General features: G+C 38.7%; 1 protein-coding gene across 4 annotated transcripts in view; it reads right to left on the reverse strand.

Moving 5' to 3' along the window:
* The window catches only part of C17H7orf50 (chromosome 17 C7orf50 homolog), a 118,314-nt gene that overhangs the window by 2,960 nt on the left and 99,938 nt on the right, over positions 1-15,416 (reverse strand). For all 4 annotated transcript variants that reach the window (XM_063413991.1, XM_063413993.1, XM_063413992.1 and 1 more), the window contains one exon: positions 1,726-1,807. In XM_063413991.1, the coding sequence (XP_063270061.1) occupies positions 1,726-1,807 (82 nt within the window). The remainder of the gene's footprint in view (positions 1-1,725; positions 1,808-15,416) is intronic.

The following is a 15,416-nucleotide window of genomic DNA, read 5'->3' on the forward strand; positions in this document are numbered from 1 at the left end:
TCCTAGGTGCTGGAGAAGGATCCACACCATAGGTACACAGGCCTGGCTTGGAAGTTGTTAGCCAGCCACCAGATGGATTTTAAAGGAGCTTAAAAAAACCATGTATCTAGCAAACAATTTTAGAACCTCAACTTATTTCTTACAGAAAGAGGCCTATCAGTACAGGAAACTCAGTTCAGTCTTTTGCATGGCTCTTCAGTAGGCACCCAAGTGACACCATGAGATCAAAGATGTGGCTTAGGAAGAAAAGAAACTTATGTCTCCTTTTGTACATTAGTCATGCTTGGATTGCCAACAGATTTTATTCTGTAATGGACAGGAAGCTGAATTTGGGTATAAAAAATATTCAAAAGAAGCTGGGTGTGCCCTCCCTATGGTCCTGATGAAGAAAGAGACTTCATCATATGCTTAATTATAAGCACTTGAGCAGTTCTATTAAATTCACTGAATCTGGGTGCAGATGTTAATCATTCTCTGAAGCTCATATTCAATGCTCCTCTGATTATTAAACTACAAAATGTGTGAATTTAAATAATCAGAGCACTTCCATGAGAATTTTAAGAAAAAGGAACTTTCAGTGTTGAGAAATAAGGAGTTAAACTCTGTTTTGATACATAAAACAAATGCTACCTACAGTTCATTGTGTCCCAGTATATTTCAACACAAATCCCAAAGTAAACAGGTAAAAAAGGCAAAAACATCCCTCTGCCTGCCAAACAATTTCTAGGTAGCTTTGAAGAGCATACATTGATTTGGAAAGGTTGATAAAGACTTTAATGGGGAAGCTTAAAAAACAGAAGACAGATCAAACAACCTAGAAACCAAAATCAAATTTGTATTCTGGAACCCATCTTTTTAAAGTATTTACACCATGTGAACATTTTTGCCTTCATGAAACTCTGTTGTTAATTATCTGGCTGTCTAAAAAGGTAACACCCAATGTCAGGTGATTGGCATAAGAGCTGCTGACTAATTTGGGTCAGGACGATTGGTATGAGTAAATGTTCAAGTGCACACAAAAAAATCAGCAAAACTTAACTGAATGTCAACACAATGAACCAATAAGTGAGGCACTGTGCAACTGGGCAGAGGTTTGTTCTATTGCACAACAAAATGCATGACCTGACGCCCTAATTTGATACCACAATGGTCAGATACTTATTGGAAATTCAATTTATGTTGTTTTTTAAGTTATGAAATGAATGTATTTCAGTATGGATTCAAGCCTGGCTTCTGGTTATACTTTATGCTTTTCACAATCAACATCAGGTTTCACTTAGATTTAAATGAGAGAGCTATTTTAACATCTTGGCAATATGGCTGTACATCTTCTCTGGAGCCAGAGATATCTGAAACAATATGAAAACTGTGGTTTGCAGTATTGGGTTCCACATTAGGAAATTCAAATTAAGGATATGAATCAAATTCTCAGTAAACTCCAGATTTAAATAAATAATGAATCCGCTCTCTTTATGCTTTCTATAAATCAAGTATAAAAATCTAGCATACACAGGACAGTGATCACCAACAAAATAAAAAGATCAATGACAAGCAATTAAAATGCTTCAGCATCTTGGTTAAAAACAAAGTAATTTGTAAGTTATTAAAAATTATGAGACAAGTGCATGGCTAATACTAGGAAGTTTTGGTTAATAAAGAATAGCTATAACTCATTTATAAGACTGTATCATATTTGTTCTGAGAAAAAGCAGCATGAATACAAACCTTCTCTTTATCATACATGTGCAGGAGAAGCCACGTCTGTCTTGTCTTTTGAAACTTCCATTCTTCTGGGGTTTTAGACCAGCTGTAGAAAATTAGGGAAAAAAATGCTTAAATGAAATACTGTGATATCAAAACATTCTTTATTTAGAAAATATTCCCTGTAATGCTTCCAAGTGACTTTGTATGCACAACAGGGAGTGTCATGGCACTGTGGGACACAGATACTGGCACACATTTTGTACAGGGCCACCTGGCCTCTGTGCAAAAAATTATAGAAGATATTATAGCCAAGAAGGTAAATTTTCTTCAGAAAGCACTGATTCCTTGAAGTTAAATATCAAATCTTACCCCCCAGCTTTGGCCAGTCATTTTTGAGAGGTCATTGCCCTCATTTGACCAGGACAGTGGAGCACCCCAAATCCTCACCCCTGCTGCAGGGCCGAGTATTTGGTGAGGTGCAGGGGACAAGAATGAAGTTTGGGTTTCAAAAAGTTGCTATTTCACAATTAACTGAAATTTATATGAAACTAAGCAGCCTCTGAAGGACTGGAAGGAGAGACCCGTGCTACAATGGTCACCTCAGCAATGGCTGCAGCCCGTCATAGGTGGCTGTTCTAGAAGAGACAAAATTCATCCTTCAGGAGCAAATGTTTTAAGGCTTGGGCTTGTCTAAATACATGACTTAAATATTTATATTTATAGGCTAGGAAAATGAGGGTTTTATGTCTCTCTCTCTCCCATGAAGAATACTCAATACTGTTGAAAGTGAGAGGCTGAACAAATGATTAACATCTGCAAATGTTCGTTGGCTGTTTAGCAAACACATGTTCAATATACAACATTTTAGCTGGGTTAAAATAGCACATGTTTTTAAAGCTGGTATATTCTGGTTTAGATGAAGGCATTTATTTCTAGAAAAAAAATAAGCAAACCAGTAAATCTAGCTATAAAATGAAGACTTCTTTTTAAAATTATGTGCTTGAAAATGAGTATTGCCACATGTACAAAAACTGACAGTACACGAAAGTATCATTTGAAAAGAAAGAAAAAAATATAAGGAGAAAATCCAGAAACATTCACATTTATTTGATTTTTCTCTAAAGAAAAGTAGGTCTCCAGAGGGTAGCGTGCAAGATGCCATTAATGCTCCAGCTTGTTTTACACAGCAACAGAGAGCACAGAAATCAGCTGAAAAGCCAGCTGGGTATGAGAATTAGTATTGTTTAAACACTGTCAAGTCTAATAAAGCAAAAGAGTCCTCATCTTTGGTGAATGCTGCACCAGCAAATACATTGTTCAGTCAATTCAATGAAAGAGAAAAAAATGAGACCACAAATTTGTATAGAAAGGTTTCATGGAAGCCTCTGAAGAAAACCTAAAGAAAGATATTATTATCTTGATGTTCAAATTCATGATAAAGAAAAAGAATCAACAGCTCATTTGGGTTATCAGCTAAATGTAACCAAAAATATAAGGTAAAAATCAGACAATTAACATTAAATCAGGAAAGACAGACAAAACCAATAACCACAATGTATCATCCTTTACATGCTCGAGTTAAATCTGGAGATGAGCTGATTTAGAGGGCTCTTTTGGAATAATAATACAGTAGCCAAATAAGTACGCAAAAGTTTGCAAAACAAATATTTCACAAAAGCAGAGGCCAAAAAGCTGACGGAAACAAGTTATAGAATTAACTAAAATATTATTGTAATGGTGAAACCATCCTTTCTCCCATCACCAGCAGCCTAGAACCCAACATACTCACAAAACAAAATGACACAACCCTTGGTGTCACTTGTCTTTGCAGCAAGGTGCCCAACTGGACAGCAAATGACACCACCTGAAGTGTGAGGAGCCAACACAGAATGAAGTAAAAATGGCTTTTCTCGTGGGTGAAGTTTGTGGGGCCAACACCAACCTGCTCATCTGTACCCACTGATTCTGTTTGCCAGGCAAACACAGCAGATCCTAACAGAGAAACTGAGACTTCTGCAGGAAGTCCTTCAAAACAAACAAAATAAAGCAGTGACAGTGCTTGCTGATTCTTCAGTGTGTTCTTCCATGAGGCTCATCCTCAAGAAGAAGAAGGTAAGTTTAAAATTCTTTTTCTACGTAAATAAAGCCTGGAAACAGTTCACACTACAGTCTTTGTAAGGTGACAAGAACAAACTGAGTGACAGATCTCTGACTGCATCCTGGGACAAGAGTTCCTCTGCTAATGAAAACCTTTAACATATGTTTGTATTTCTCTAAACTACTTTATATATTTTAATATCTGTGATGATATTCACTGGTTGGACACACCATGAAGTACTCTGAATCTTCCACTCTGCTGATTTAATGTTTCTATCACAGTGTCACCTGAGTACTGTCGGCATTAAAACTTGAAAAATACAGCCTGATTTCACTTAATCTCCTATAAAACTATAGGATGTTAAAATATCTTTATTACCTAGTTTATAAACAACTGAGACCAACAAATGAGTGCACTATAAGGTTAATTGCTCTTATTAACCTATTACCAAAACCATATGCTCACTTCTACATGTTAAGGCGAGTTGTACTTCTGCATCCGACTCCATATGGACTTTCACTCCTGTGAATTCTCTTGCAGAAACAAACAAAAGTTTTAGTTTGTCTTCCTGAAAGGTTCTGCTCTATATACACCACAATAATTCATATAAACAGCAAATACTTTAACATAATCAACTGCAGAAACATTTATGTCCATTACAGCACCAGAGCCTCACATGCTGTCTCTTTTGGTTTATGATCTGTCCTATTAGAATTAAGCACTAAATTATTACAACAAGAAAAAATAGTATTTTCCTTAATAGCTATAGGTGTACTCCTATTTTCAGAAAATACTCCAAAGTTTTTAACTGGTACTCCAACCATGGTTGTATCAATGCCTGTTTCTCTCCCTTCAGGAAAATGGTCCTTCTCTTGACCCGAATTCCTATCAAACTGTGGGCAAAACACTCCTGATAATGGGGGCACAATCTTTAATGCAGATAACATGACAGTTGCTCCCCCAACGGTTATTAAAACAAAACTTTTCCACTGATTCCTATGATTATGACAGCTTTTTCCTACTCCTGTGGCAGCTTTAAAATCTATGGAATCACTCCATGACAAAGTGCAAGGATTATCTCCTGTTATAGGGATGACATCATTAGTACATTTTTAGAAACTGCTCAACTTCTAAACTAGAGAAGTTCAACCCCTTACAACACCAGAGAGGTTTCATTTTGCTGTTTACATGCAGATAAGCTTCCTTGACATACTACAGCAGGAGAAAAGGCTTTTCTTTCGAGTGACCAAATATACAGAGCAAAATCAACTACATGACAGTTAAGCCCTTTCTTTTTATAGCTAATTGCAACCTCTTTCACAGTTTGAATTCATTTGGTAGCCTCTGGAATTATCTATGTCAGGATCTAGTACAAACCATGGAATTGCATGAAAAATATACATGTGTAAAACATGTATTATTCCAGTGTGTCTCGGGCTAATTTTCAATATATTGTACAAACACTAATTGCCTTCTTTACACAGATAATGTTTGAATCCTTCTCATGAGATCCAGCTCATTGAAAAACCACATTGGTTGACTTTAGTTAAAGAGAACTTAAATGTTTGTGCAAATGATCTTCCTAAACGGCTTTGAAATTGAATAGATGTAGGAAATGAATCAAATAAATCAAGCAGCTTAGGAAATTTTACATTTGGGCTTTTGTTTTTTAGCAGGGGAATCTCATGTAGAAAAGCTGCCCAAGATGCTCACTAGTCTATCTCATAAATGGCTTTCGGTGTCTACAGTGGTCTCCCATAAATCTCTTCCCAAAACATGGGAATTCAGGCAGTGGAAGCAGGCAAACAGAAGGAGACTGGGGGCATGCAGGGCAGAGCTCTCGCTGGGGTGTCCCGGGAGAAGGAAGATGGGGAAGGGAAAGCAGGCAAATTGGTTCCAGAAACACAGTATGAAAAAAACATTATTGTTACAAATTGGATTCAGGAAGTCAACACAATGCATCTGCTGAGACTTCTGGCCAGGACAAAACTCCACAGAGCTGTCACAACTGGCAAATAATCACTGAGTGCAGAAAAGCTCAATGCTGAGAATCAACCATTTTACTGATTCAACTTGAAAAGATTATTGGCTAGGAGACCAATCTCAAGAAATCAGAAAAACAGACAAGGATGTGACTGCTGACACCTTCCAGAGCATATGAGAGCACTGCTGTGTGCCAGATGCAAGGACACCTCACCTACATCCACTACTCCAGATGAGTGCCCCTGGCAGTGCAGCCCACCCCGGATACACCTTTCAGCCTCAGCATCTATCCAAGGAAAAGCAGATTGCCACCAAATTTGGATTTCTCCAGCATAAAGCCCAGGTTTAGCATCAGGGAATTGACGTGAAAGTCTTCTCCAGCCCTGAGGACCAGCTCAGAGCACAGCCTCCTGCAACTCTCCTGTGATTTATCCCATGTTTGACATTCCCAGGCTTCCCTCAAAGGAGGGACAGAGCCATGGGTCTGCACCAAAGTCAGGGCTCCACTGAAAAGATCTATGGAAAACATAAAAAGCAGCATTCTACAACACTCCACAGAAATGGTCATGTTCTTCCCACCTCATTCATCTCTGGGTGCTCTTCTGTTTTGATACACCAGTTATTCACACTCTGCAACCTGTCCTTAAGGACCACTTGTGTCCTTCCACAAACCCCCTCTAAGGAAGGCCAAAGAGGAGTTACAGCACACAATTAAGGCTTGCAGGAATCAAGTTAGGCCTTTTATTCCCCAAACTCTTTGCAAACAGCATAATTCCTGAGCTCACCACCCTACCTGTAAAATGTGGATAACAGGTGTTTCCTCAATAAAGAACAACCTTACGCCAAAAAACTCCCTTAAAGATATTTAAAGTCTTGCTGAAAACACTTGGCACTCAAGGGATCTGCTGGAATATTTCACAGTGCAATGCATACAATAGCAGCCTCTTTAAAACCCATGCACTGGTGTTTAAGAACTCACTGCCTTTGTAAGGCCCAAATCTGGAAACTCTGAACGTTGTTATCAGGTCAGTCCAGAGGTGAGCTCGATGCACATCTGGCCAACAGGTGAGCAGGGAATGCTGCACCTCAAAGAGCCTCCCTGGAACCCCTGGAAGCAGCACAGAGGGAGCAAAAATTTGGCATAAGCTCACTCTTGTGGGAGAAGAGCCATTTTATGGATGGAGGTTTTATATGGATATATATAAAAAATATATGGATGTGGATGGAAGTTTAACATGTGCCCTTATAGTGCATATAGTGAAGTAGGAATAATAATTTTTTCTCCAGTTATAACACGTACAATTATTTAAAGGGAAATGTAAAAGTGTTTATTTTTATTGGGGGTATTCAGAGTTCCTTCTATTTGTCTCAAGGGTATTTAAAAATGGATTTACTTTTACAAAGATGTTTTTTGAATGTCTGGTGTTCCACACAGAACTGCATGCCTAGAAAGCTGCCTCATGGTGAACTTCATTGCTCAGTGTAATATAAGAAGAAATCTCAATTCAAGTGTGTGTGACGCTGATTGTCCTCATTTGGAAAGAACAGCCAAAATTTAAATTCTAAATAGATTTTCTGGGACTGGACTGGAATGGCTGTAGCTAAAATCCTGGAAGCACAGATCCAATATCAGGCAGAAGAGACAAGTATAGCCTTTAAATGTGTTTTTCTCATGTTATGGATGAGTCTGTTTACATCCCAACTCCAATCCCTAAAGAAGGTTAATATATTTATGCTGATATTCTCAAATTCAAGTTGGAATCTAACTAAATTACGACTCAGATAAAGGTTTTTCTTATTTTCCTGGAAGAAAGAAAAGACACTAATGGAGCTCGTTTGCCAAAAGAAAACTTTCTAAAATTGTCAACAGATTTTAGAAACAGTGCCACATTTTTGGTTGAAAATCCTGGCACCATTTTTCAATCTGTGGTTTAAAAGCATTTTTTAATATATTCTTCCATCTGGTTTAGACACAGTATAATGACTATAGACTTGTGAAAAGGCAAGAGGAGGAAGTTTTTTTTAAATTTAGGAACTGCACATGCAGGAAAAAATAAATGTGCTTTTAAGTGTCCCATTTTTGTCCTGATGCCCAGTATTAGGACAGATTGTATCTGATTGTATCTGCAGCAAACAGGTCACAGGATTTTCTTAGAAAGTATTTATAAAATGAAAGGAAGGGGCCTTTGTGCCATAAAGCCAAGTTTGATTAGATCTACATAAAATGTTTATCACAGCTTATCTTTTATTCTATGTACTTTTATCACTTGCCATTATTTGTAAGGTTTTATATTATGTTTGCACCCTGCAGCTTCAGCCAAGCCAGAAATCCTCTTCCTCCCCCACCACAGGCTCTGTTCAAACGCAACATGAGACGTTCCCTTGAAGAGATTCAAGTATAAACAGATGAGACAGATGATAGGTGGGAAGAAAAGTTGACCCAGAAAATTATAACAATGCCTCAAAACCATGCAGCAGGTCGTGAGGAGAGCTCCTGTCTCTTACATCTGGTGCAATACACGTGGGGTGCCTCACTGTGATTCAGCTTCTCATAGGCACCAACCCACCTGCAAATGCCAACAGCATTCAACCAGGGAAAAAACCCATTACAATTTCTTTAAAAATCATTTTCCTGATATAGTTATTTAGTTGCTGATATCTGCACTAGCCCACCTGCAGCAAAACTGCATTTTGATTTGAAAAAAAAATATATATAGCAATAATAACGTGCTGAGATCTTGCTGTTGTTTTCAGTAATAACAAAAAGGTCAAGCTTGAAAGCCCACAGCTACTATTACTGTTATTTCTAAGCTAAATGTGCTTTTTATTTTACATACATTCATAAAAAGAACACAAAGCAGGAGTTGAATTATCACAGAAGAATAAAAAATAGAATTTGAGCCCTTCACAGCCAATCTGTTCTGCTCATGCAAGGAATATACAACCAAGTATATCCCAAAGTTCCATCTCCTCTCCAGATGTCCATCTTTTCTTGCACTTAATTCTGGTCACACTGATGCCTGAACCAGAATTAAGGGAAAGGGAAAATGAAAACAACTGTTATGTCTCCCTCCCATGAAGAACATCCTGGGGGGTACGAGGAGATAAAGAGGGCCCCACACTCTGTATGAAAATCATGTAAGGAGCCAGCTGCACGTAAAATCCTTTCCAAAAGTTGGCAAAAGTCCATTTATATAAATCCTTTCTGAAGATCAGATGAGCAATATGCTACCAGACCCAGAAAAAACAAATATGGTCAATTCTTCCTTACTGTTACACCAAAAAATGTCCAACTGTGGTATAGAACACTCCTGCAAAGGCACAGATTCAAGATGAGCAGCTCATTTTCATTGCTTTTTAAATTTTAAATCAGCTTCTAAAACTTTAAATGTTCAAACAAACAACAAAGCATAACAAAAAAGCATACCATCACAAAAAAAAACCCCAAAACAAAAAACAAAACACAAACAAACAAAAAGTAAAAAAAACCCCAAACACCTAAACTTTTGTGTTTTATTAATAAAACACAAGAAATGTATGAAAGTGTTATGGTTTTCCATATAGTGATGCTAAAAAAAAATGCTGGAAGAGAAACAAATTTCATATGAAACTTTATCTGTGCAAGTTTCTAAGGAGGGATGAAGAAATGGCTGCTTGGAGGAGGATTTGGATACTGAAGACGTTGGCTGGTTGGTTTTGCTTCAAACCAGCCAGGACACCCAAGAACCAATTTATTGCTCATTACACTGAGCTGAAGGTTTGTGTTCCTCAGCTCTGCACGGGCTCTTTCAGGAAGCGCTGAGGCTGCAAAGGGACGCTGGCACCCTGGGAAGGTGCCTAATCCACTGATCAGCAGCACTGCTGAAAATGGGCTGCCCTTCTGTACCCAGATGTCTCCAATTTGTCAGGTTGGGTGTTTCCATGTGGTTTTTCTCTTTGCAAAAGCCTAAGGGATTTCCACAGCCAACAACTGCTCTTCTGCAGTTCGGAGTCCAGAGCAGCACTTCAGTGTAACAGGGAAGAGCAAAGCTCTCGTTCTGCTAAGGAGATGCCAAATGCTGACCTGCACCACAGCCCAGAACCAGGCACATTTTTCCTTTCTGGCTCAGCACACAGCAGATCCAGTTCCAGCTGCAGGGAGCCCAGCTGGCCTCTCCTCCTCACAAGATTCAAATCCTCTTCCTGAATGTTTCCCCATGGGGTTTCCCCACGTCTCTGAGGAACAGGAGCTGCTCAGAGGGTGGACCATGGTCTCAGTGAACCTGAGGGGTGAATCCCAGCCCAGCAGCCTGGAGGGTGGCCAGGCAGGCTGGCTGCCAGTAGCATCTGTGAACAGACACCACCAGTGTCCTCTCCTTTGCCTGACAACCCTGACAAAGAACTGGCCTCAAATCAATCCCATCCCTTGTGGTATCCAGGAACTCCCCCATGCACCCTCCACGAAAGGGGAAATCCCCCCCTTCAAATGGAAGCTGAACTTCGAGCCTGTGCTGCAGCACTGCCCTGTAACTCTTCTACAGAGCTGGCTTGCTCTGAGGGAAATGTTCTGTAGGTATGGAACTGTCAAACTGTCAAATATTGGATTGGCAAATTCCTACTGAGCCCCTTTACTTAAGTGAGTTCTCTTAGGACAGTATTGAAGAACTGCTATTTATTAATTTGGATACCAGCCCTTGATGCACTGTTGCAGCAATTACATTTGCATATTTTTTTATTCTAAATGAAATCCAAGTATTTTTAGTGCTGGCTAGTTAGGCAAAGTTCAATTTTGCTACAGGAAAATGTAGCTTTCTTCAAAAACCCATCACACAAGTGGCTCTTAGAGTGCATCTGAGTGGTTATTCTGGACCAACAGCAAGAATATATATAGAAACCTTAAAAAAAAACCAAAACAAAAAGACACATCCTTGTCATTTTTTACATCCCAGTCTGGACATCCCATGGCTGCATTTCTCAGGCATGGCAGAGGCAGGTGGAGACAGAGTGCCACAGACCCCACAGCATCTGAATCTCCCAAGTTGGAACCTCACAGAATGATTTACTCTTCTTTTTGCAGAAGAGCTCTAAAAAGGGACAATATCAATATCAAGATCAACCTAAAAGTGTTCAGCAGTTCACAGCCCACTCACATTTTTTTTTGATTTAGCTGAGATATTCAGCTATCTCTCACTGCATAATAAAATCTGCTGTCATATCAAGGTGTTTAGGGCAGTGTAAGATTCCCCTCTTCTAATACCCTGTGACACAGGTTGCACCAAGATTTTAGGTCATGTATGCTTAAAGAAATGGATCTGCCAATTACTGCTTCCTGCAGATGGCTCTCATTCCAATTCAATTTCATTCATATAGAAGTAATTACTGATACCATTTTAGGCATCATCATATTAATAAATGTGTGAAGGAGACAAGTTTTATTAAGGATCTAGTTTTATTATTTCAAAAATATTTCTTGTTATTCTAACTCTGGTTAGGAAGCCTTGACAGCTCCCTGGAGCTAATTGATTAATAATCATTGCCAACTGCATTTTAAATTTTAATTTTGGCTTTGGCTGACTAGTCTAAATGATTCCCTAGAGCTACGAAACTCCTCACCAGTACCAGAGTATTTGGGCACTGGATGAATAGTTTGAATGTGTTTGAGGAAGTGAGTAGTGGTGTTAATTCTCCAAGATCTGAATTTTATGACACATAGAAAACATAAAAATTCCCTTTTGCATTTCTGCCATGTCAAGAACCTAGTCTGAATGCAGGAGGATGGGTGAGCACAAAATGCCTTTTCTCAAAGCCAGAAGGAGGGTTAAGGATGGGATGCCTGGGCTTGGAGCCAGGAGTAGGCAGGAGTTTGGAGAGCCAGGGGAGAGCAGACTTGAGAAACTGGGAGAAAAAGCTGTGCCTCACAATCCTTCAATGCAACCTCCCTGCAAATGAAATATTCCCAAAATAAAGTAAATAACCCCTGCCATCTGCTTTTAGTTAAAAAAATATCAAGAGGTAGTTTGTTGTAATACTTATACGTGAAATGGATTATTTTAATTATTCTGGTTTTACTTGACCTGAAGAGTGCTGAATTCTCCCCAAAGACAAATGGAAAAGATCAAAGTGCTTGTGTGAGGTTTTGAGCACTTCAGTGAGGAGGGAAGATGTCTCCTTACTGTCAGCATACAGTCCTGAAGCCGCCCGGTCCGTTATTAAAGACTTCTGAATCTCCCTAATATCTCTCACAAGGTTTCTGAAAGTAATATCAGATGAAATAATATATTAAAGCTGCTTAATTATTCAATTAGATGCAATCTCTTTTGTACAATACTATGGAAAGATGAAAGCCGTATCTCAGCGATAAATATCTAATGGCTACATTTAATAAACTGTTAAGAAAATTCATTTATACCAAATTTTATTTTACTGGAAATGAGTTATTAAAAAGGAGACATTAAATTTCCTTAACCAGGTTTGGAAATCAAGATGCTATTTTACGGGAAAAAGAATCAGACAAAGAAACCTTAACTATTTTTATACGAATATTTGAGGATTCAATACATGTAATCTAATTTTCTCCATCTGAGGAAGTACTTTACAGTCCAGCAGTTAAGTACTGCTAACACAACTGACCGTTGTGACAACATATATGTGAATATTTTTAAAAGTTTAAACTGTCCTATTGATGGAGTTATCAGTAAATAAAAGCAAACTAAATTTTGGGAAAAAAAACCCAAAACAATTCACCAAGAATGCACTGGAAGCCTCCTCAGGCATGCAAGTCCTCTTGACTGCCACCATGGCACTTAAGATGCCATACATGGCACAAGTACCATCCATGGCAGACTTGGGAGTTTTTGTTCCTGGTTTATTTTGTTCCTGGTTTTGTTCCTGGTTTTATCAGCAGCAATTGTGGAATGAAGCTGCTCTGCTCACCTGCAGCAATACCAGGAAGGCAGAACCATGGAAGGCAGAAACCTCTCCCAAGATAGCTATGGAAATGTTTGGAATATGAATCCACTAACCCTGCATGCCCACCAGAGACCAGTGGCCTTCAGGACTGCCTTGGGATGTCACTACAGAAGAAAATCCATGCAAACTTCACTTTCAAAGAGGGAACTGAGAAAAATTCTGCAGGTCTGTTGGGAGCAGACATTGGTACAGGGCCAAAGAAAACAGAGCCTGTGCTCAGATGAGAAGAAAGTGAAATCTTCTTTCCCTCATCTCACTTCTCTGAAAGGAGACCTTTGGGCAGTACGGGGACTTTGGTGAGTCACAAATGTCATCACTGTTTAATTTATCACCTGAAAAATGGGGTAACATAACACTTCCTCAAAAGCTGTCATAATGAGAGTAAATAAATCAGTGTCAAATACTTTTATTTATCAAAACACAGTTGTGATTTGCTAGCAGGAAAGGTATTATGGAAAAGCAAATGATCACTACTATGGCAGGGAGGAGAGAGAGACAGAATATTTAAAAAAAACATATATAAATCTCTTTAAAGACAGGGCTGAGCAGTCAGGTATTTTTCAGTTGATCCTGAAAATGATAGATGCCAGATGAAAGGATTTGTGAATTCATGTTAATGATGTTATTAAATACACTATTTCCATATGAGAATGTTTGAACAAAATGCCCAAGCAAATATTTTGACAGCTTTGTTTCACACTGAAAAAATGGTAGAAGTGCAAAGAGAGAGAAGGTTCCAAAGTAAATCATTCTGTAGCTTTTACTGAAATATGCTTTGAGAGGCGTACTTGTGACCTTCTGTAAAATTAATTCAAAGATTTAGAAAGACAAATAATTTTATTTAGAGCCATAAAGCAGGATTAGAGTTCCCTATTCCATTTTTCTTCCTTTGTTAAATTTAGTTACCATTTATGGTTATGGAAATTAGAAAAGAAATCTCTTTCCTCTGCATAAACTAAATAGGACAATGAGCAGATTCTGAAGGATGGAGCAGCTACTGATTCCAGCTGAGGAAAATTTACCATGGACCTAAGTTTCCCTTTCTTTCTCCACTCAAGCCATATATTAGTGCTTATCAAAGGGGTAAGAAAGCTATTCCTAACCCACTCCCTACAGAAAAGTACTTTATCCAGGATAATATTAATAGCTAAACCATAAAAGGCTTGGTTCAGGGAAAGTTGTGTTAGTCCAGCTGCTCTTCCAAAGCTCAGTTGAATGAGTTGCATCATAGGCATTTACTAATTTGGCTGGAAAATCATGCAATCATTGATGTTTCTAAAACTTACTTTTGAATGAGCTGAAAATACCACAGAAATACTTGCAACATCACAGAACTTCCAGGTATAACTAAGCTTAAAATTCTTAGAATCTGACATATCAGAACCTCCCAAACACCTCTTTTGTCTCTAGAAACCAGAGCTGCTTATCCAACAAGCTGGAAATAACAAAATACATCCAAAAACATTTGTAAGTACCTAGGATCTTCATAATTCAATCCATGACTGTGGAGAGGACTTGCTAAAGATTATTAGACTGAAATTATTTTACAAAGTGATTGTGTCCATCTGGAGCATTTCCAGGACAGTATTGCAGATACCCAAAATATATTGCTAAGGTTTGTTTTCTTCCCAGAAATTCTTGGTAAAAATAGCTAAGATTGGCTCTGAGCCACTTAAAAGGGGTTTGTTGTTGTTGTTCTTTCTTATGGTTGCTGTTTTTAGACTTGTGTAGTAAATGATTCTATTATTTACCAGCATTACCTTGAACTGACAAGTTTATCTTCAGCAGCAGCTCAAGAAGCCTTGGTGCCTGCTCTGGCTCTGGAAGTGGTGTCATTTATAAATCAGCACCAGGCTGTGCCTGAGCTCATCTGCAGAGAGCCACAACTTCTTAATTCAGGCTCATCTGAGTGTTAACCTGGTTATTCAGTTTCCAGACCCAAGTATTCCTGCACAAGCACCGTCTTCTGTTCAGTGCCAGTGCAGGCATCTCTTCAACATCTGCATTGCAAAACTGGATTTGAATGGAAGATCTTTCTTTTGGTATGCACTCCTCACACAAAGTCTGGCTCACTCACTCTGGATGGCTTTATTATTTACAAGTGGAAAAAGACCAGAGATATAGATAAGGAGCAGTAATCTGCATGCTCTCACTAAATTAAGATATTCATGTGCTTCTTGTAAAGCAGTGAAATTGTTATATTAGAACCAGAAAAAGCAGGTAACCCAGCAAGAAGTTAATAACAGTTTAAAAGCAATTTCTGCAGAATCTGACATCCTGTGGATGTCATGTGGGGGTTAGAAAAACACTGGCATGTCTCCAAGACATATCTACATATCACTTGCCATCAAGATACAGAAAAGTGAATCCAGAAGTCAATGACTCCATCACAGGGAATGAAAATCATCAATTCAGGCTGCCACCAGACATCTTGATTAAACAGGCAGCAGCTGTATGGTGCTGTTACTGAGAGTGTAATGTGACAGTCACAGAATCCTAAATGTACAGTTTGAATAATCAGATGATAATGAGAACACTAACACCTGGAAATGAGTATCATAAAGCCAACTCTGAAACAGGAGCGTATCTGACTTGCTGCAGCTAGGCTGAAGCAGGATGAGAAACCCTGAAAAATGTGTTACAGCTGCAGTGGTATATTTATGCCAACACTGTCATTAACTCA

The sequence above is a fragment of the Prinia subflava genome, chromosome 17 (assembly GCF_021018805.1).
Source record: "Prinia subflava isolate CZ2003 ecotype Zambia chromosome 17, Cam_Psub_1.2, whole genome shotgun sequence".
NCBI lineage: Eukaryota > Metazoa > Chordata > Aves > Passeriformes > Cisticolidae > Prinia > Prinia subflava.